At 35.8% G+C, this 21,079-nt stretch overlaps 1 protein-coding gene across 1 annotated transcript in view; it reads left to right on the top strand.

Annotated features, from left to right (window-relative positions):
- The window catches only part of LOC136006028 (ankyrin repeat and sterile alpha motif domain-containing protein 1B-like), a 170,526-nt gene extending 153,278 nt beyond the window's left edge, over window positions 1–17,248 (top strand). Inside the window, exons 12-13 of the mRNA XM_065664011.1 lie at window positions 13,784–13,964; window positions 17,175–17,248. Of these exons, the coding sequence (XP_065520083.1) occupies window positions 13,784–13,964; window positions 17,175–17,248 (255 nt within the window). The remainder of the gene's footprint in view (window positions 1–13,783; window positions 13,965–17,174) is intronic.
- The last annotated feature ends 3,831 nt before the right edge of the window (window positions 17,249–21,079 follow it).

Here is a 21,079-nt window from a genome sequence, read left to right as displayed (position 1 = left end):
TCTCTACTTTTATCCTTCCTAACTATATTTCTAATAGTGTATTGGTGAACAAGATACTTAATATATGTAAAACTTGAGTGCCCTTTTTAATTCTTTAAGAAGTACAGCCTTTTAAAAGAAAAGCTGCAAAGCAAATAAATCTTAGAATTCGAGTTATTAGTGAAGGTAGAGGTAGTCGGCATAGAGGAGTTTATTTTGGGGTCATAGGGCAACATGGGTCAGAAGAAACCTCAGGGGGTTATCTAGTTCCCCACTTAAAAAGGCATGACACTAGGTGTGTTAAAGCTAGCTGACAAGTACACACTGAACTGACTGTGAGACTTTTCTGGTGTGAACCGGAAGAAATCCTGTTCCTCTCCTACCTATTATTGGGTTCAAATGCCATCTGTTCTTCATTGCTGAGCTGATCTCTGCCAGTGAGCCGCTTTGATGCTAGTGGATGCGGGTTTTGTATCATCAGTACATTGCTGGCATTTTTTTTACTTGACGAGTAAGCTGATGGATACATGATATTTTGGTAAGATTTCTGTAGGACAGATTGTGTTGGTGCCATGCTTGTGAGCATGTCACAGTGATGAAAGTGAATCTTTCTTTCAGAACTCATTGGAGCACAGATTTCAGGTCTTGCAGACTTAGAGGTAATTTCAAGGAGCACCTGCTGTTTTTACCTAGGAGCCACTGGTTTCTTATGGCTGACACTGTCAATGCATGATAATGCTAATGACTGGCTGCATACCATCCCTCTGACACTGCAGTACCTTGGGTTCCATATCCTCGTTTAAATCTAGATTGCAGGGGGTCTAAAATAACAGCTTCCTCTCCTTTTGTCTTTTTATAGTTGTTTCTCATTTTGCCGGTTCCTGTAGTCTCTCTGTCCCTCCTACCCTACATTAGTATAGTACTGAAATGCCTTCTTCCCTCTAAGCTGTTTTTTATAGTAGGTGGTAAGCAAACAGAAAGGTATTGGAATATTGTTGGGAACAAGCTGTTGTGTGATAGCTTATTGAAAATAGCATTTAAAAAGCCGTTTCCATCATGATATTGCCAACAGATGGACTCAGTACACTGAATGGTGATGTTCTCCTGCTAGTTAACTCTGAATGGATTCAGCAGATTCTGGGGAGCTATTTTCAACTTTAAATCATACCATTTACTGACTCCCAGTATTCTCATCGTTCTGCAGAACTAAAGCTAGTTGTGTGATATATATGGTCAGAACTTTACCACATTTGTTAAAATGTCTCTCATGTGGCCCTACATGTGGCATACTTCCTATGCAGAAAAAAACAGCAGAAAGGCACATGTAGGCTTGTGCTTAACGTATGTTGTAAACCTGTGCACTAATACATGAGAAGTTGAATACACTATAGAATTCAGATCCCGTTATGCTTCTTTCTCCATGTGTTTTATGCACACTCCTTCAATATTCTTCCTTTTCTTTGCTTTTGTTGCTTACCTAGTCACCTCCCCCCAAGATCTTAACCAAAGAATTTAGGCATCAAAGCTGTATATATTTGCAATATAATGTTTGCAAACCGTTAATATTAATTCTGCCTGCATATTTAATTCCTTTATCCCATGCCTGCTGCATTCAATTACATGGCAAGCTCTTTGAAGGTTAACACAATGGATTCTATTCTTGACTGACCTCTTACCACTCATGTAAAACTAATGAATAGTGTTATACAATGCATGTAAATTAATTAATTATCTCTTGTCTTCCAGGGCCTCTTTGCACTTTTCTAGCAAAATAAACAGATTTTAAACAGATAGAAAGCAGGGATCATATAAATTTCCACACCAGCTGTCATTCCTTTCCTCTTTTCATACGTCTTGTGCATCTAGTACAGGAAGGTGCCAGTAAAAGGCAGAATGGGAAATTCTTCAGCAGCTGGTTTTGCACTAGGCAGGCTTTGGTAACTTGGATGAAACTGCCAGGGAAGGCTAGCCTTTCAACTCATGTTGTTATTTCCATTTATAGCCTCACTTATCTTTCCTGGAGGGCTGTGCATATAACAGTTCACCTGCAGTGAGGAGAAGCACTGTATTTCTGTATAAGAAGCAGCAGAAGGGACCAAAGATTCCTTCCTCCCACCAGTCCGGCGAGGGCAGGTGGTGCAGAGAGTGGAAAAGGAGAACCCTGGCGAGCTGAGTTAAGAAGGCAGAGGTGGGGGTCATCCTGCCTCCTGTTTTATTTGGCCTTTTCTTTCGGAGACTGCATGTCAGCTCACATGATGGCAGTGCATATACATGCTTCAGCACCCAACAGATTTTTAAGATGTTTGTATGAATGTGATGTTAAGCACAACACAGTGGCCTCTCTCCTGTTCCAGAGGCTCCCATATCAAATGCAGCCGGTGGGGAACCCTGTCACCTACACCTGCTACATGGGGTCCCTGAAGAGAGAAGCTGTGATGCTGCACTGCCAGCACACGAGGTAAAAGTACCGCAGCTGGCAAGTATGAGACAGGAACAATCTCATACACAAGGTGTGAATCCTGAGGGGACTGGCATGGTCAGTTAAGAGATTGGTTCCTCAGAGTACATTCAGAACTTGCTTTTTCTTTTTCATTCTAGCTGTGTCTAATCTGGTCCTAATTATTCTCCATCTTATATTAAAAACATGCCATCATAAAACCTGGCTAGGATTATTATTTCGCACCAACCTTTCACTCATATTTCTGGAAACCCATCTTTTCTTCAATGATGAATTTTGAAGTGATAAACCTGAAGTTTGTTGTGACCCTAATGCTCATCTCTTATGAGATGCTCCCTAAAATCTGTCTAAACTTGTCTTTGGATATGTCTCAACTATTCCATTCAGTGTACTGTTACTAAAGCTAAAGCTTATTTTAACTGAAATGATGTATATCCCTGGCACACACTCTGGAGAGATGCTAACTCAGATCTCAGAAGCAGTACTAAGTTCAGTGCCACAGTGCCATCCAGCCCTGAAGTGAGCACACTTAACAGTAATTCAGGGATCTGTATGCTTTTTTATCTGTGCATCTTAGCTATGGCTTTTAGCTATGATCTAGCATTTTGTAAATACATGAGTTGTTTTCAGATTTTCACAGGGTCGGCCTCTGAAAAAGAGGGGTTATTGAGAAATTATATATATGCCGATAAGAAACAAATATAGTTGAATTGAGTTCAGGGTTTGAATCACTTGATCTTTTTTTTTTTTTTTTTTTTCTGGATTGTCAGACAAGTCTTAGTAAGTTTTTAATTCATTAATTGCTAATTAATGAAGACTAAGATAGTACTTCTTCAACTTCGCAACTGCGTCTGTGAAGTATGCTAACAGCACATAGGAGAAAAAATGAGGTGTGGCAGGAGACCAAGTAGGTTAATGAGTTAGCCGAAGTCCTCGGAAATGTTAGTCTCTCTTTCAAGTTTTACCTAGTTGCATTAGTACATGTAGTAAAATATAACTTACCTTGTCAGACTTGAATTTTAGAAAGTGGTAGTAAAATTGAGCTTGTTCTACCACAATTCCTATAGCTCTCTGTCTAGATGAAACTTAGACAAAAATGAGCTGCATGTGATGCTTCATGTATATTTTTGTATTAGCCACTCAATTTAATAAGAATCTCCCTACTTTTTTGTTCAGGTCTGCTTCAAAAAAATGAACTATATACATAGAGGGAGAAGGTGCACCTTTTTATCCTAAGAGACTGTTTCTTTTGCCAGTGCTATTCACTGGTGGGTGAATTGGGGGGTCTAATGGTCATAAAATTGAATTCTGACTTCTCACCTTTTACATTCTATACTAAATGTAATCCAGCATTTGCATATTCTCTTGTTGTCTTTTTAAGATATGTTTCAAATGACTCACTGTTGGTACAGCTTTTGGTGTCTTAATGTGGATTATTTAAAAGTAACTTTGATTATATCTAGCATGAATTAGTATTTTCCCCATTTTATGTGAATAGCCCAACTTCCTAAGGCTGTTGTTTCAGTGATATAAAGAGGGCTTCTGGTAGAAAGACAAAGGAAGAGAGAAATTCAGTGTGTCTGACATAATAAAATCTCATCATCTTGTTCTTGCTGGTTTTATTGCTAAAATCTGCAATAATCTATTCATCATAATACCTTTTTATTTTTCTTGTGAGTTTGGACGTGTTGTCTTTACATTAGTCAACATTTTTTTTCTATTTAACTTTTTTAACCTCTTTAAACAAAGTTACAATTTTATGTATGGTTCATTATTCCTCTGGCTAAGACATTTATCAATATAATAGAATGTAATAGTTTAAATGTTAGAGGACAAAAGAAATTGTCTCATTTTTCTGCAAGCAGTAATAGAATGTTGTAGGACATCTATAGCCTGTAATAGACCTATTGAACTTTTTCAGGCTACCAGGTGTGCCTTGCCTAAGGTAGAACTATTTTCTGCATGTACAGTGAGCCTGGTGTACCAATGCAGATGTAGTTCATCTAGGCATGAGGGACAGGGACCATGACATTCCACCTCCTGTAACAGCCTGGGCATTAATGGACAGAGAGACTGTAGGAGATATATGCTGCAGAATCTCTCACATTCACCTAAAAAGTGATAGTAATTTACATTCAAGGAGGTTATACCTCATCCTTTTTGCAGTTAGGTGCAGGTATTACTTTGAGCAAAACCAAACAAAATCATCTTAGAGGCAGCTCTGAAAAATCACAGTTCCAGAAAATAAACTTTCAGAACCAATTTTTCCATAAACAGGATTTTTAAGTGGATTAGTATCACTATTTTCCCATGATGAAATAACCTTAGTTATTTCCTCCTGCAGTACCCTTAGTTCTTCCCAAATGAAAAGCATTTATTGTCACAGTTAGCTGGAGTTGGTATATGACTGTCTCTGCAAACTTAGTGAAACCCTCACTGCAGGCTGTTGCAACAGTGCACAAATGCACAAGGACTCTATAAGGCACCTACTGAACTTGTTTTGCAACAGAAAAAAATCTGCTTTATTACGTTTTTTGTCATGAAAAGGAGTGCTGAAAAACACTGTTATGCAATAAATTCTCACCACTCTCTTTCTGAATGAGATCACGGGACAACTGGAGTGTAAAGACCTTCTTTCTCCCATGAACTGCTTTCTGTCCTCAGCTCAAGTTACAACATGCTCAGCCAGGAAAGGAATAACTACGAAAATCCCCATGCGGAACTAGTGTTCAGGCACCCTATGCTTCCTGCTCAGTTACACACTTCTTTCTCTGGTATTTTTTGGTGCTGGACTTTGTGCAACTCTGTGCAGTGTCCATGCTTAGCACAAGAGGCAAATAAAATGTAAAAAAAAAATTATTATGATTATGAGTTATGATTATGTGGGAGATCAAACCCATCATGTCCAAGGTAAAAGCCACAACTGTGTACATGATTTTATGAAGTTCTGGAAGGTGCTGAGCATTTGAAGAGTGCTGAGCATTCCCAAAGCCTGCTAAAATAAGGATGTATTCTGTGGTCCAGAGATTTAGTCCTCATCATCAGTGTGCCAGGTCTGGATTGTTCCTCTACTTTATGTAGTGTTTCCAAGGTTGCATTAGGACTGAAAGAACTTTAAGGTAGTTGACAGCAGTCAGTGACCTTGATTCTGGGTATGAAGATATATTTCAGAAAATTTTCTATAGATTTTCTTTGTAAACCTTTAAAGCACCTGTGCAAATCTACTGCTCACAGTTTGATATCTTCTCATTCTAATGATGTTGAAATGAATAAACAGAAATAAATGGATAAATAAAGGTCTTGTTAGGAAAAGCAAATAATTAAACGATATACTGCCAGTGCTATTAAGTGGTGGCTATCTGTTCATCAGTGCATGACTGCAAATAGGACTGATATTATGAAAATCTGTTATTCTGAAATACTGAGTAAGAATTACAAGAAGACAGGTCTATGGTTGGAATTGTCTCACAGGACTGATTTTTTCCTGCCCTGTATTGCCACAGAATTAATGGTAGAAGAAATATGACAGCTCCGGAGGAGGATCTTTAAAAAAAAAAATTTCCTTTGAGCTTAATGGATGCTCTGTGCCTACTTAATAACAACATTAACCAAAATATTTTTATAGAGATGCATTGTAAAAGATCTCCTTTGACAAGTAACTATAAAACATAGTTCTATTTAGATTCTTTTAATTAGAGCTGAGATAATATGAAAACATAAACACATCTACCCAATACACAGTATTAATGAAAACAGCAAACAGTATGTGTGAGTGCATTTAATTATAGTTCAACAGGATACTAAAGCAAAAGTACAAATTAAAGCAGAGCACTTTTTATTGTCAGGAGTGTTTTGTTTTAGAATATTACTTCTACATGCATCTTGTTGCTTGGTTGAAGCTGGTCGCTTAGCTGGAGAGATTCTTTAGCTTGTGTTTCCTGATTCAATATAAGCACAAATTGTAGAGAAGAACAGAGTATTTTTAATATCTGAACTTGTTACTGACCGAATTGTTGAATTACTGAGCATAAAGGTACTTCAGACACTGAAAGGTAGGTATGTACATCTACACTAGTAAAACAAGCTTCTGAGCACTGGAAGGTTGCATCTATACTATTGAATTTTTAACAGTCCTGGCTGTAATTTTGGTCCTTTACTATTCTCTCTCTCCAAAAGTATCCACTGTCAGGCCTGATTTGGAGTTTGGATGGGCCAGGGATCATTCCTGGTAGGTAATTCTGCTTTGAATACCCTGCTCTGAAGGCTAATGAAGTTTAATAGTAGGAGGGTGAACCAATCCATGACAACTGCCCTGCCCCAGGACATATAATGCTTGGAAAGAGCAACACACTGAGAATCTGAAAGATTAAAGCCTTTCTGTAGTGCTTTGATGGGTATCTCACCAGATTCCTAGCATTTTCCTTTGTTTCTGTGTAGCACTCACTGGTTTTGAGCACCTCAGGTACTGAGTAATCCTGTATCATCATCCAAAAATACACCAAATTTTCATACATTCATACATGTAACTTAGAAATCCGTCATCACCTTGTCCCTTCAAAATTGGTAATGTACAAATGTAATGATATGAGCAATTTTCATAATCTGTGGGTCAAAATGGGATGTTGCTAACAGTTGGAAGCTAAGCTTTTTTTTTTTTTTTTTTTTTTAAGAAAATAGCCTTACATCCATTTTCCAACTGTTTCAGTGAAAATAACACTTTTTTAATACTTGAAAGTTAGAAATTTTTTATAGCTAAGGTATAAAACATTCCTCTTATTTATCAAATTTATCTGTTGCAATTTGAAGCTCATTTCAAGCAATGTTTTCCCAGGATAGGAATAATGGTGTATCTTCAAAATCTAGTCACATCTGTCAAAGAGGAAAACTACTTTGAAGTTATTACATTTTTTAGCATTCAGAACTGCTGTACTTCACAACCCACAGCTGCCTTATTGTCCCAATTAGAATGAAAGTAGAAGCCAAGGAAAATGGAAACTGGGTGATCTCTTTTTTCGCCCTTATTTATTTCCAGTCTGATTTGTCATCTGAGACAAGACCAGAGGTGGAAGATGGAAGGGGGCAACAACCTCTGACCTTTAGTTACATACTCCAGTGGAGGACTTGTAAAGGAGAAGTTAATATAACATGCACAGAGGAAAACAGAACCACAGGAACAGAAATTACTGTGGTTATATGGTACCTAGAATCACACTGCATGACTTCCTGACCATAGGCTACAGGAAAGAGGGATCTGTCTGTGCCATCCTTGAGCATGTCAGTAGCAGTGAAGTGATCAAAGTATGCCAGTGGGCTACGAGGCTACTGTGAAGAAGTAGGAACTTGCTGCTCATGCAGGATGCAAGATGTGTCTTTCTTTAAATTAAAATCAGTCAAACAGAAATTTCTAGGACATTAAAAATGAATTTTGTTTTAAAATGCACTATGCTTTTACTAATGAAAAGTATATATAGTTAAAAACCAGATAAACCATTTTTTGATATATACTTATTTATTTATTTATTAAATTTCTATGATCTTGTAAGGTCCCTGTTGTGGCTGCTTGGGCCATATTTGTTGCCAGCCACTGTGTAATTTCTGCCTTCTGCTTTTAAATTAAATTAAGATGCTGGGAAGTAAAAACAAGAATGTCAAGATTTTTTATTCTAGTCATAATTTAAGTATCTATAAAATGAAAAAAAGAGAAAATTGTATTATCTTTTTAAGACAGAACATCTCTTCAACTCTGTTACATGGAATTTTGAGGCTTGACAGAATAATTAATTCAGGAGTCTAGTAATAGTTCAGTGCAGTCTTTCACTTCTAGGTGACATAGATGAATCAAACCTATATCCATTGTAATCTCCAGGTTTTGCAGTTTCAAGGCTACTTGATCATCTTAATTCAGATCCTTTTATTTGGATAACTTCTGGCAGCAGCATTGACTAATGAAAATGTATCAGGCCTGCTGATTTCTGCAAATCAAACCTGAGGTACTGGATACAGGAGTAAGTGAAGAAGCCGTTTTTTTTTACGGGCTGTGTTTTACCAAGAAAATTATGAATGTTATGGGATTTTATATAAGTGCACATGAGCAAAAGAGATAGAGATGGTATGTTGGGATGTTGAGGCAGAGGATAGAAGACTGAGAAACCATAAAAGTGATGTGAAAGTTGTATCTGAAAGGGATGACAGAGGTTAAAATCAAATTCATTAAAGGACAACGAGAGGGTTGTAGTGACTGATAAAGCCGGTGGGAGATAAGACTGTTACGGAGTTCATTTGAGAGACCTTGATGACAAAACCACAGAGAAAGCAGAGAAGCAAGTTTTGGAAGACCAAATAGAGGTGGAATCAGCTAGGGTACTGTCAAGAGTGGTTTAGAGTAAAACAAGCTGTTTTCAAGGGAATGTAACATTAGATGGGAGAAAATTGAGAAAAAGCAAGAGGTAGGTGGGAAAATGAGTATGTACAATTAGAATGGGATCTTAAGAAAGAAAGAAGCTGGAGAAAGGAAAATTTCTGAAGTAGGAGTGAATTGATCAGGGAATGAGAAGAATGAATTCATCTGGGCTGGTACCAAAATGAGGGATTTATGTGGGCACACGGCTACACCCATACGATGTTGTATATGTGAGATGAGCCTGAGGAAGGGGCTACAGCATTTTACTTTCTTTGCTAAGTCTGCATTTTATGTAATAGCTGGAATTTGAGAATGTGGGTTCAGTTCTTTATACTATAGTGCATTTTCTGCATGGTGTAACACAACTGAACCCAGTTTTTACGTTATGCAGGACAGCTGAAATTTGTCAGGATTTACTAAAATGCAGAATTTCGTCAGGCTCATTGGGTCTTAGTGGTTTAATGAGCCACACATCTGTCCATTGGGAGAGCTCTATACCCTAGTTCAGCATCTGTAAAATGGGGCCAATAGCTCTGCCATAGTGCAGAGGAGTGTTGTGAGAATTAATTCTTTAAAGACTGTGATGGTCCTATCTACACAAATCCCAAAGATAAATGAAGGCAGAGTCACAAACTTATATTGCAGTACTTCAAAGCTGGAAAAATATTTTTAAGTTAACTGAAGAAAAGAATTTTGCCCTACTGCCTCTGCTAAATGTTATGAGAAATATTTGAATAATCCCTTGTGTGCTTGCAGTGTTACATGGGAGTCATGGTAGCATTACAGAATTTACATGCAACTTCCATTCATGGGAACACTGTAAGTCAGTACTTGCCTCTGACAGTATGTGTATTTTGATGCCTTTCTTGTTTTGCAGTGTTCAAAGTGGTATCTTTCATTGATATATGTCCATTACTGATTTAACATGCAAATATTTTTATTAGAGATGATTTGAAAGTTATTTAAAATGTGTTATTACAATATCTTTCAAAAATTTTATTGGTATATTTTTGCTTTCGCATTGACAAATTTTCTTCATTAGCCTGATTTGGTATGCTGGTTTAGTGTTTTTCTGGGTCAGTATTATGACAAGTGAAGTAATAGTCATGAAGAAACATTTTAAGCAAAATCAGTCATTAAGAAGGTTCACACAAAACAAATTAAATACATGAATGTAATGAATAAAGAATATGTAGTTAAGGAAAAACTCTGCATGTGGCTATGTAGCATACTTACTGGGGTGAAATTAAGCCATAAAAATGTTACAATTGCACAAGGGTTGTCTAAGTGTGTGCAGGTGTTTTGGTTAGTACAAGGAAAACACGTAGTGGACAAAGCTGGCTTTGGTATAAAGAATGAAGAAAACATCATCTCTCTGGGACAGAGTTTTGTGTTTGTATAATCTCCACAGCTATAGAACCCTGACTACGTTTTCTGGATATTACAATTTTCCATGTAGTAAATAATCTTAGAATTATTGAGGACCTATCGGGAGTGATCTTAGTCAATGTAATTTAGAAATGGCTTTGGCAGATGCAATTCAGGAACCAAGGTACAGGACTCCAGTAAGTGATTTGTTAATTGCTGGCTACACATTCCACCAGTAAGGCTAGAATTTGACTCCATATTCTAATACATGAAGTGTTAGAGTGTGTGTGTGAGCTACAGGTGGAATTCAATCTGGGACTGAAACACATATGCTTTTAACTCTGTATATAAGAATCTCTGTCTAATTTGCATTATAACCTCCCATCATGCTCAGGAGAGATGTGAGATTCAATTCTTTCCCCGAAATGGCAGCTGGAGGCCAAGTAGGGTGCCCCAGGGATTCTTCAGTGATGGCTGATACCTGCGCTAAGGGCAGTGAACTGATACCAAGGTGACTAGGGTGAGGTGAACTGTTCTCTGGACTCTATTGATTGTATTGACTAGATTTCAACTGACTGTAATGGGAGCTTAATTATTTAGTGGAGATGTAAATAGCTATGCTGTAAATTTAGTTGTTTAAATCTGGAACTGAATTTAATCCTGACTGTAGAAAAAGATCATTTTTTTTCTACAGTTTTTGTGTAAACTGTACTTTAGAGAGACACAAGCAGAGGGATGCAGTCAACACAAACTGGTTTACTGCATCTCTCTTAGCATTTATTATATGAACAATTAACGTACTTTAACAACATAACATTTTACAGGACCAAGCAAAGGTGCAAAAGGCTTCTCTAGCTATCTACAAAAGCTCACATGCTAAATTCTTGTGTAATTATGTGGAAAAATTATTGGCACATGTTGACAGATGGACCTTGTTAACTCCAGAGAATGTAACAGAAGTGTTTTGCTGTGGAGTACTAGAGGCTGCAGGAGGTTCTGTATAGAATCAGATTGGAAAGACATTAAACTGAGATATGCTTCTCTGAATTAATAATGTCAAAGCCCAAAATAATATAGGAAGTATTTTATATCACCTAGGTCAGCAGATGGTTGCATATTATCATGAACAAACAGAAAACATGTTTCTAGCTTTCCATAATCATGTTTGAAAACCACTTTAGACTTATTTTATATCACTGACCCATGTCTTCAGAACAAATCAAAGCTATTTGTTGATGGACACATTTTTGGAATCTGTGAGCATTTGTAAACTAAACTGATCTGTAAAAGAAGTTTCAGAACAGTCTGGGGTGCGTTGTTTTTCTTGTTTGTTTTCACCTTCACCCTCCTTCCCCAAGACCTTGCAGATGGCTTTGTGAAAATAGCTTTGTGAAATAGCTGATCACCTTTAAGTTAGTAAAAGTCTATATGACGTATCAGATGCTTCTCGGCCATCCCAGGTGCCCTTTGTGATAGGAAGTGTCTCAGTTTAAGAATAACTGGAGATTTCACACATCGTGTTACTTGATGTGTCACCTTGTCAACTCTGAAGCTGAAGTCCTGCAAAACCACAAAAACACCATTGCTTGGGAAAGGGGCCAGAAACATGTTTCTAAAAGAGTGGAGTTCTTTTCCAGTTTTAGAAATAATTAGGTCATTGATTAATTTGTTGTCCAGCAAAAGCATGCAGTTTAGGTTTAATTAATACACATGAATATTTTTGGTCTGATGAGAGAGTGATTTTGGCTCAGGTCCCAAGCATTGGCTTTTAACCAAACTGTTTGATGTTGGAGTCTGTCCCTTTTTTATTGAACTCTCCTATGAAATCACTAGACCTAGGAATCAGAGTCTTTCAAGGCAGAAGCTTCTTTTGATTATTAAAGTAAGTAAATCCCCTCAATAGACCATAGATGAGTTCCAGATGAATGCCTGAATTTACTCTTCACAATTTTTCTTAGTTTTAACAGGACACAGTTAAATCACTTGGTGCCCAACAGAACCTAACAAGCAACCAACATTATACAGACCTAAACCTATTCAGTTTTTTGTTTGACATTCCATTAAGGAGAGTGAATTTTTAGTGAAAACAGCCTGGTTCTGTATTTGTAACACAAACATTGTGGACTCATAACATAAGGACACATAACGTAAAAATGAAATAGACAACAAAATTGAACATTACTCCACTGGGATAGATTGTATTTTAACAGGTAGTTCTATGTAAGGGATGGTGAATAGCTTCATGGTCCATCTTATTGCTCCCAAGGCAACAATTTGACACTAATGATGCTAATAAGTAGCAAATTCTTGACCTTTACAAATATTCTGACCTGTTAGGCCTGGCATGCTAATAAAAGAGTTAAAGCACTCTTTACTCTCTTTTTGTATTTACTTTTCCCACCTTTATTTATCTAAGACAGTCATTCCTGAGATGTTTATCACTGTCATGAAATAAATATACTGACAACTATAAACTTGGAAGCAGGGCCTATTTTGGAGGAGATGTTTATTGGTTTAGGTCATTAGTCTTGAAGCATTAAGGAGTATGGTTACTGTTAGGATATTTTGAGTATGGAGCCATATGGCTTCTGCAACAGACTAGTATGACATTGCAGACTTTCAGTGGTCTGTGTCTTATAGTCCATGACATCAAGCACTAAGATTATGCCTGTATTAATAAGTAGTGCAGTGCAATTGGAACAGACTTATGTAGTGAAAAACATTGTTGCTGACCCGATGGTTGCGCTATATACATTTAATTGTTTTTTTAATTTGAACTAGCTTTAGTGTGATACTATGGTCAAAAGGCCATGAAGAGTTGGAGCACATTTTGTACAATCCTGGAATGTACTTTGTGGTGTAGATCCACCAAAAAGGAATGGGCTTCTCATGCTCTGAAGCTGCTCTGCAGTCCAAAACACAGTCAGTCAGTGGGATCAATTCAGAGGTTCACTTTGAAAGTGAATAATACAAATTTTGAAAGTGAATAATACAATTGATACAAGCTGTTACAAAGCTTTTCATTATTCCATGAGAACTCATGAAGAAACTTTGATTTTCATGAATGTTTTTAAAGCTGACACTTTTCCCCTTAGCTTTTAGAAATTTCAGTCTTTGAATATTTAAGACAGCCCTTTATAAATAGATCAAACAGCAGAAAGCTGCTTTCGAGTGATGAGTGCTTGCTATTATTTTGTAAATTCCATTAAACAGGCATCAGCAGTCTAATTGTTTTGCAAGATGTGCCCAGCAATGCAGCTGGTGAAGAGCTCCCTTTCTTATCGAAAGATGATTACAATTATTATATGCAAGGCTGTAAAACACCATTTTATTTTGAATTAAATTGATTAGAATGTAGACCTGCATTTTTTTCTGATAAAGATTAATCCAGATTTTTGAAGGAAATTATCTATCCACACCACAGCTTGGCATATGAAATGATTTTTGCAAGTATAACCTTTGAACCAAATAAATACAGTAGAAGGAGAGAAACCCTAGTTAAATTTATTAGCTGTCAAGTAATGAAAACTATGCAAAAAGTCTGTATTTTTCACTCTTTACTTCTGTTTTTCTTGTAGCCCAAGCAGCGCACATCAATAGTATCTTCTCTGGAATTTCACCGCATGAATCACAGCCACAATTACTTTGAAATCAACACATCCATTGGTTGTACAAGTTTTATTTCTACTCCTGCAATCAGTCCAGCTAATTATTCGTTTGGATCTTTGGCATGCAGTGTTGAAGAGAAAGAACTTCCAGGTATAGAAAAAAAAGCTTACTTTGCCTGTCAGCAAGGCTTTACAAAACTATTGGTCTTTGAGCTTATGCTGGAATTGCTGTTGTCTTTGGTAGTGAAATACTTTTATCATAAATACACAAAATTATTCCTTATGTTTTTCCTGCTGCTCAACAAAGATTCTCATATTCTGTGACCAATATTATTAAAATATACTTTTTCTTGAATGTTATATTTTGAATAATCCAAACTTTGTTTTACAGAAATGCCGCGAACTTAGGTATTGTAGTTTTTGAAATTACAATGATTCAGGTAGATATCTACTGTCATCATTGTGTGGCCAGCATACTTGAATATGAATTTCAAGTTAAGAAAATATAATTAGAAATCATTATGTAACCATCAGTAAAGATTAGGAAGGGAAGATTTCTAAGTAACCTGACATTATTTCTACAAGTAGTAGTCACTGAATACTTAGGGACGTGTTTCAGTAAAGCAGAACTTCAATATATTTGCTCTGATGATGAGTATAATAGAATAATAGTGTGATTGTAACTGTGAAGGTTTTATCTGTATATAGAAGTTTACATAATGAAAATGCTTTAAAAAGGATTAGTTTCTTCTTCACAGACCAAAACTTCAAGAGCAAGAAAGTGTTAGTATACTATGCATTTAGCTACTTCTGCCCCTTCAAATTTCATGTGTGAGTTGCTTTATTTAGGCTAAACTTGTAGCAGAAGAGTGTAGTATTTGGGAAAGCCGATGTATTGAAACAAATGTCTTTTAGTAGCTAGTTTATATAATCTGCAGATGGAATTATTTCTTTTAAAGGTACACTGTATTTAAGGCATGAATAGAAGTAGATTAATATAAAAAATAGAAATACTGAAATTCAGTGCATACTTATCAATTGGCTTCTGGAGCATTAGTGTTTAATGAGATGAATCCTCTACATTCCTGGTTGGTAGGCTTTGAAAATTCTGAAAACTGTTGCTTTTAAAGGATCAAAAAAAATTAGTTTCCTAGTTAGATCAAAGGAAAACTATATTGTTAAAGAACTTTCATGAAATAAGTTGAGTGAGAAATTCTATCTTATTGCGAAGAAAAATTTAAAATTATCAGAAATTATTCATATTATTTTTCTTGGCCTTTTTCTTGGATTTTTCATTGTCTTTGAAACTAAAGAATGTGCTTATATTCATGGATATCTTTTCAAGCCTAACTGGAAATAATTAATTTGAATGGTATCTTTTATTCCTAGGTCTGGTGTCATTTGATTCTTTAGGGTTTTGGGTGGGTTTTATTGTTTTATTGTTTTTTCTACTGTAATTTCTATGCAGAACAATATCACAATTTTATTCTGGGTAGTTGAATGACACTCAATATGTCTTGATATTTAAAAGAAAATATAAGAAAACAGAAAGAACATTCACTGGAGTTAGATAATGAAATTCTCCAAGCTTCTGATGTTGCATGGTTTTGGTTAAATTCTGCATAATATCTGGATTTGGTTTACTTTTATCTTTGGTTAAATTTACAACAGACTGCACTCAATAACTTTTAATAACTGCATTGGATTTGGTCTGAAATCGGAACTATAATCTCATGCTTACTAGAACTGCACCTTTTTAATTTGTGGATGATTTGATTTATTGATTGAGGGGAAGCTCAATTTCCTCTTGTCTCTGCCTAGAAAGCTAAGAAAAAATAACAAAGGCAAAATGACTGAAGTTCTAGGCATCTTCTACAAGTTTTTCAAGAGTATAGTTTACCAGAAGTAAATTGTTAATTTGCCATCTTTAAGTGACATAATTATAATAGAAGTGGAAACTGGTTTCTACCCTAGAATTATTTAAGTAAAATATAGGATCACAGATGAGACACAATCTGAGCCTGAATAAAAAAAAACAAAAACATTTTATTTTGCTCATTAAGGTCCTTTTGACTCCTTAAAAAAGGTAGGTGAGTTGTAGTTCTGCAAGGGACAAGGAATACTAATGTGTAAAGAGAAGAGCAAAATCCAGAAAGAGCAGATCAAAACTGTCTTCTCTTTAAAATGCCTCTGATTTTGTTGTTTACCTGGATTGTTAAAAGCTGAACTTTCAATAGTAAAGGTTAGCAAGGAGTAGCAGAAGCAGTGTTCTGCTAGAGCTTTTTTTTTTTGCTTTAGCTAGCTGTTGTTTCTCTGAAAGGTTCCTTCTTCCTTTTCCAGATCTACAGTGAAAACAAATACAATTCATCATATGTCTTGATTATAATTCTCTGAATTGCCAACTTGTTCTGAAAATTCATGGAAGACCTGCACCTTAGAAGAATGTTAAATTCATTTATAATTGAGGATTAGCAGAGGGGTTGGACTAGGTGATTTCCAGCAGTCCCTTCCAAATCTGATGATCTGTGATTTGTGTGAATTTTATGTGTTTCATTCTATATTATATTCTTGGACATTTATGTGTCTCATGTTTATTTTGAAAGCTGTCATCAGCAAAAAGCAATTAATTATTTTGTCATGCCTATTGAGGTCAAGGGTCTTCTGGTTGACCAGAAAGAAATAATACACAGAAGGAACCCATTTTCATCATAATTGCAGCTAGTAGTTTTCTGTTGCCTTCTTTGAAACAATCAAAATGAATTTACAGGATTTCTAAATCAGGAACTGCCATCTAAATAAGGCATTAGTATTTCCCTGCTCAATTTCAGTGTTTTTTATGTTTTCTTTGGGGAAACTTGTCATTTAGACAAGAGTGGGAGACGGATACAGCAAAATAATTATTCTGATTCTAAAAATCTTCGTCATTTTACCTCTACCTCAGAAGTCTGCTACCAAAGAAGAATCAATCTCTTGTAACTCTTCGTGGATTAGAGAAAACTCCTTTTTATATTTGGGGATCACAGTTCTACTCTTAGTGTTTGCTAATTCCCTACATTCCCTGATTTGAAAAACACTGACCTCTACCATAGTACTATATTGTCTGACCGACAGCATATGACAACATTTTCTGATTAATTAGCTGCAGAGCTGTCCACATACAATGGTAAGTATGTGCTTTAGCTTTGGGATTGGATGGCCTTGTTGTGTAAACAAAACTACGTGTGTTGCTGCATGGATAGTAGAAAGTGTCTTAGTATCAGGTTGCCTGCAAGCAAAATATAGGTTGTGTTAGTTTTGAACTTTAACTGGTGGAAGAACCAGCAAGTTGATGGAAACTCTTCTCTTACTCTACTATACGCAGGGCAGACTGTGAATGCAGCTTTCGTGTGGCCTATATTCACAGCTTTATTTGCAGCAAGAACGTGGACTTCATAGAAGTATTCTCAAATTCAGAGTGAAAGATTATCCTTTTATAGCATTGTATTTCAAGTCAAGTTGGAGATCAGTGGATCTAAATAATAACAGCTGCTACCATTAAACTTTGTATACTAAAAATTAGTCCACTCCATAGGACAGGGAAATCATTACTGAGTGTAACTCTGTCATGACAAGATGGTAGTCTTTTTCTTGATCATATGAATCCATGTTTAGTAGGTGGTTTTTGTGATAACGAAAAATTAAAACCCTCATAATCAGTTGATGGTTTTGTATGTGAGATGTTCGTCAGATAACTTTGACCATGAAGACCAGTAGATGTGCAAGATCATTCACTCCAGAAGAGGGCAGTCTGGGCTTTCAGGAAGATGCCTCTTTAATATCATAGCTCTGTGCCTTGTTATATACATCCCTGAAGTTCTTTTGAATCTGTAAATTTCAAATCTTAAAGGCAGCAAAATTGTAGCCATCTTGGTAACATCAGCTTGGCACAATCAACACTTGCAGTTGAAATTGTCACTCTGGATTATGTTATTTTTCATTTCTGCTTAATCAATCAGAATAATGGATCTTTCTCTAACCCATATTAACTTCATTATGTCTTGTTGTACTGAGTATAATTGGGCTGTGATATTAAAAAGACATTTCTGTGGATATTCTTGTTCTGTTTCAGGTCAGGAAATAGATCTGTTCTCAGATGAATATATGCAGCAAAAATGTTGACAGTTGTCTGTAGGTAATCTCATTGCAATCTTTATTTCCAGTCCATTAATATATCTGAATTTTCACTAGATTCTGTATACCATTCATTTTAAGAGAGAATACTGGTACCTAAAAGTATTTACTGAGTTTTTTGCTTAGTTATAAAGTCTGTAGAACCTTAATGGAGCTCTTAATCTCTTTACATGTCTTGTTTTCTTACTATGAGTGAAGGCTATATCATTCGTTAAAACAACCCAGAATGTACAATTCAAGAATTCTTTCATATATGGACTTTATTTTCAATATTTCAGTCACACCTTAGGATTGTTCTGGAGGTGTCTTCAGATCTTTCTTTAAAGTAAATATTTGATCAAATTGCTTTGTCTCACAAGCCAAATTTTTCCAATTTCTCTGAAGCAAAAGCAGCCCTAGACTTAAAGATAAGCTTGCAGTTTAATCTGTTTTGAGAAGATCAAGATATTCAGCATATTAGAATTAGACACTTTGTTCAGAGGTTCCTGGCTATGCAGCCTTCCTAGATAGAGTTGAAATTTATTCAGCTTCAGGAGTGTTCCTTTGTGTGACGTTAGTGAAGCTGAAGTAGGTCACATATTTGTCAACATTACTTTCTTATTCAAATATCTCATTTATTAAGATCTGATGTGAAAAAATCAGACTGTGATGTTTATGTAGACTCTTCAAGTCTTGTTTCTTCAATTATAAAAAGTTTTGAAATTAATGGAAATGAAATACAAAATGAGAAGAATGTGAAGAGAAAAGAAAATGTCTTTTATTGCTAGAGGGTATTATATGTGCGATCTGTTCATGGTAGACTTTGTCTGTTAATAATTCCTTACTAATTGCCAAAAGAATGCATGGTTTTCCAGTGACAGAGAAAGGAGAAAAGATTGGCATTTATTTAAATAAGCATAATCAACAAATACAGGTAAATAAAGCATTCCTATCTCTTGCATATGGATACCTAGATCTCCAACGAGGGACTATCTAAAAAAGCGGTATTCTAAGCCTAGGCCAACCTATCAGTGATTGAGAACTCTATACCACATGAAATGCCTGAGAAGGTCAAATTAAAGCCTTGTTTTCTCTGGTTTTTAATTTTCTTCATCATCTTCTTCACTACGATACAATAAAATCTACCAAGGCATTCTTTAAACCAGGTTCAGTTGAGCCTTTTCATTTTGAAGATTATCTGTTTTTTCCTTTCAATTTATTATTCAAGTTCAGCTGAGTGCAATTAGTAAGATATAGTCAAGCTATTCCAGGAACTGCTACTGGGGACCATACTCAGGACTGTCTCAAACAATTTCTTTTTTGTTCTAATTAAGTTGTCCAGCAGATGTAGCATGCTAAGGTCTCCTTATGTTGCTCTTCTTTTTGCTGCTTCTAATTTCAGCCTTTGCACAGTTGTCCAAGGTAAAGATACAGTCTGTCCCAAAGGAACAGAGAAATGTAGGGTTAATTAATATAAACTTCAGTTTCCTAACTGCTGTTGTCTTAACATCTTCCAGTTTAAAACAACAAGCTCCATGAAGCTCATTGTAATTATCTCTGTTACAAATATGTCAACATGCAGTGTATAAATAATGTCCAAAATATCTGACAGCAGAAAGATCAAGAAACTCACTCCTGTCCTTCCTTTCAAAAGCAACGTATTTTTTTTGCAAGAAACTGATCTTCTGTACTAGTGCTTTCATAAAATATTATCTGTGGTAAACCCTAAATCCCATGCCACCTGAACTACTTTTAAAGTAGTCTCGTTGGAGATATATTTTTCCAACTTCATGACAGTGTTACCTAGCTCTTCAGTAATGCCTGTATATTGTTATATTTCAGTCTTTTCTCAGGCTTAAATGAATTATCTGGACTAAACTCACTTAGTAGCTGTTAGTATGAACTTGCTTTCCAAACACACTATCTCACATGTCACTAACTGTGGATATTCTGATTGCTAAGTCAATAGTAAACTAATATGAAAATAAACCAATTTGAAGCAGGCATATTGAAAGAATAGAACTGCACATTCCCACTGTTAGATGTAGCACTGGATGTGTTAATAAAACAAGAAATGACATGAACAGCTAATCTCTTTTCAAATTAAATTCTGAATCATCTGACCACATGTGGATAGGCATGTGTTGAGCAATGCGCTAGCTATGTTTTATTCGGATGGCTGTTCTTGAGGATTTACTGTTTTCCTCTATATTGCTTACTCTGAATAAAGTCAATGAGCAATTGTTGACAATACAGCGGGGAAAAAAAATCCCATGTAATACATAAAATACATTCACTATTTTTGAAAGCCTATATTATTAGCCCTCAGTCTAAGGCAAGCAGGAAAGTAGGAAATAGAGTAATGCTGTGATGATGCTGGAGATGAGAATTAGAGACTGTCCTAAAATTGGGGAAGATTTCCTTTAGAGGGATCCTTGGGAATACTACACCTTACATTACAATCAGCTCCAGGTATTAGCTATTTCTTTGACTTTTTTTTCCACTTGAAGTAAACATAAAGTGAGGTATGCATGTTTGTATACATGTCTGTTTGCACTATTAAAATCTGTTACGCTTCATTTAGTTGCCCGGTCCTCCTATTTGTGAGATAATAGAAAAGGCATGTAACAGTGGTTCATCACATTGTAAAATGTTTTCCTGAAGGAACATCAGATATTAGAACAGTAATCCTATAAAAATATTTGTAAAGCGCTGCTTTGGAGGAGCAGGTTACAAATGCAATTGTTAGAACCAATATAATTGACGGTTTTAATTATATATATCTGATGTGCATTTTTCCAGTTACAATAATTATCCTGACAAGGTCAAAAGAAAAAATATTTTCTGTAATGGTGAATTTACAATTCCTGGCCATTTCTAGAGGCACAGTAACTATAGGAAATACTAATTTATCTGAGTGTCATCTTAGTCAATTCTTTGCTTTGCTGTTTTTTGTTTGTTTGTTTTCAGTTGTGTTTTTTTTTCTTTACAAAGCTGCAAATGAAATAAGTTCTTAACTTGTAGTGGAACCATTTGCAGAGACAGACCATTTTAGTCTTTAGACTGTCAGGATGTCTTGTTTTATTCCCTTATATTTGTTTTGGACATTTTCTAAAT

Source organism: Lathamus discolor, chromosome 1 (genome assembly GCF_037157495.1).
Source record: "Lathamus discolor isolate bLatDis1 chromosome 1, bLatDis1.hap1, whole genome shotgun sequence".
Taxonomy (NCBI): Eukaryota; Metazoa; Chordata; class Aves; order Psittaciformes; family Psittacidae; genus Lathamus; species Lathamus discolor.
Note: the sequence above shows the minus strand (reverse complement) of the source record. Positions and strands in the feature narration are given on the sequence as shown.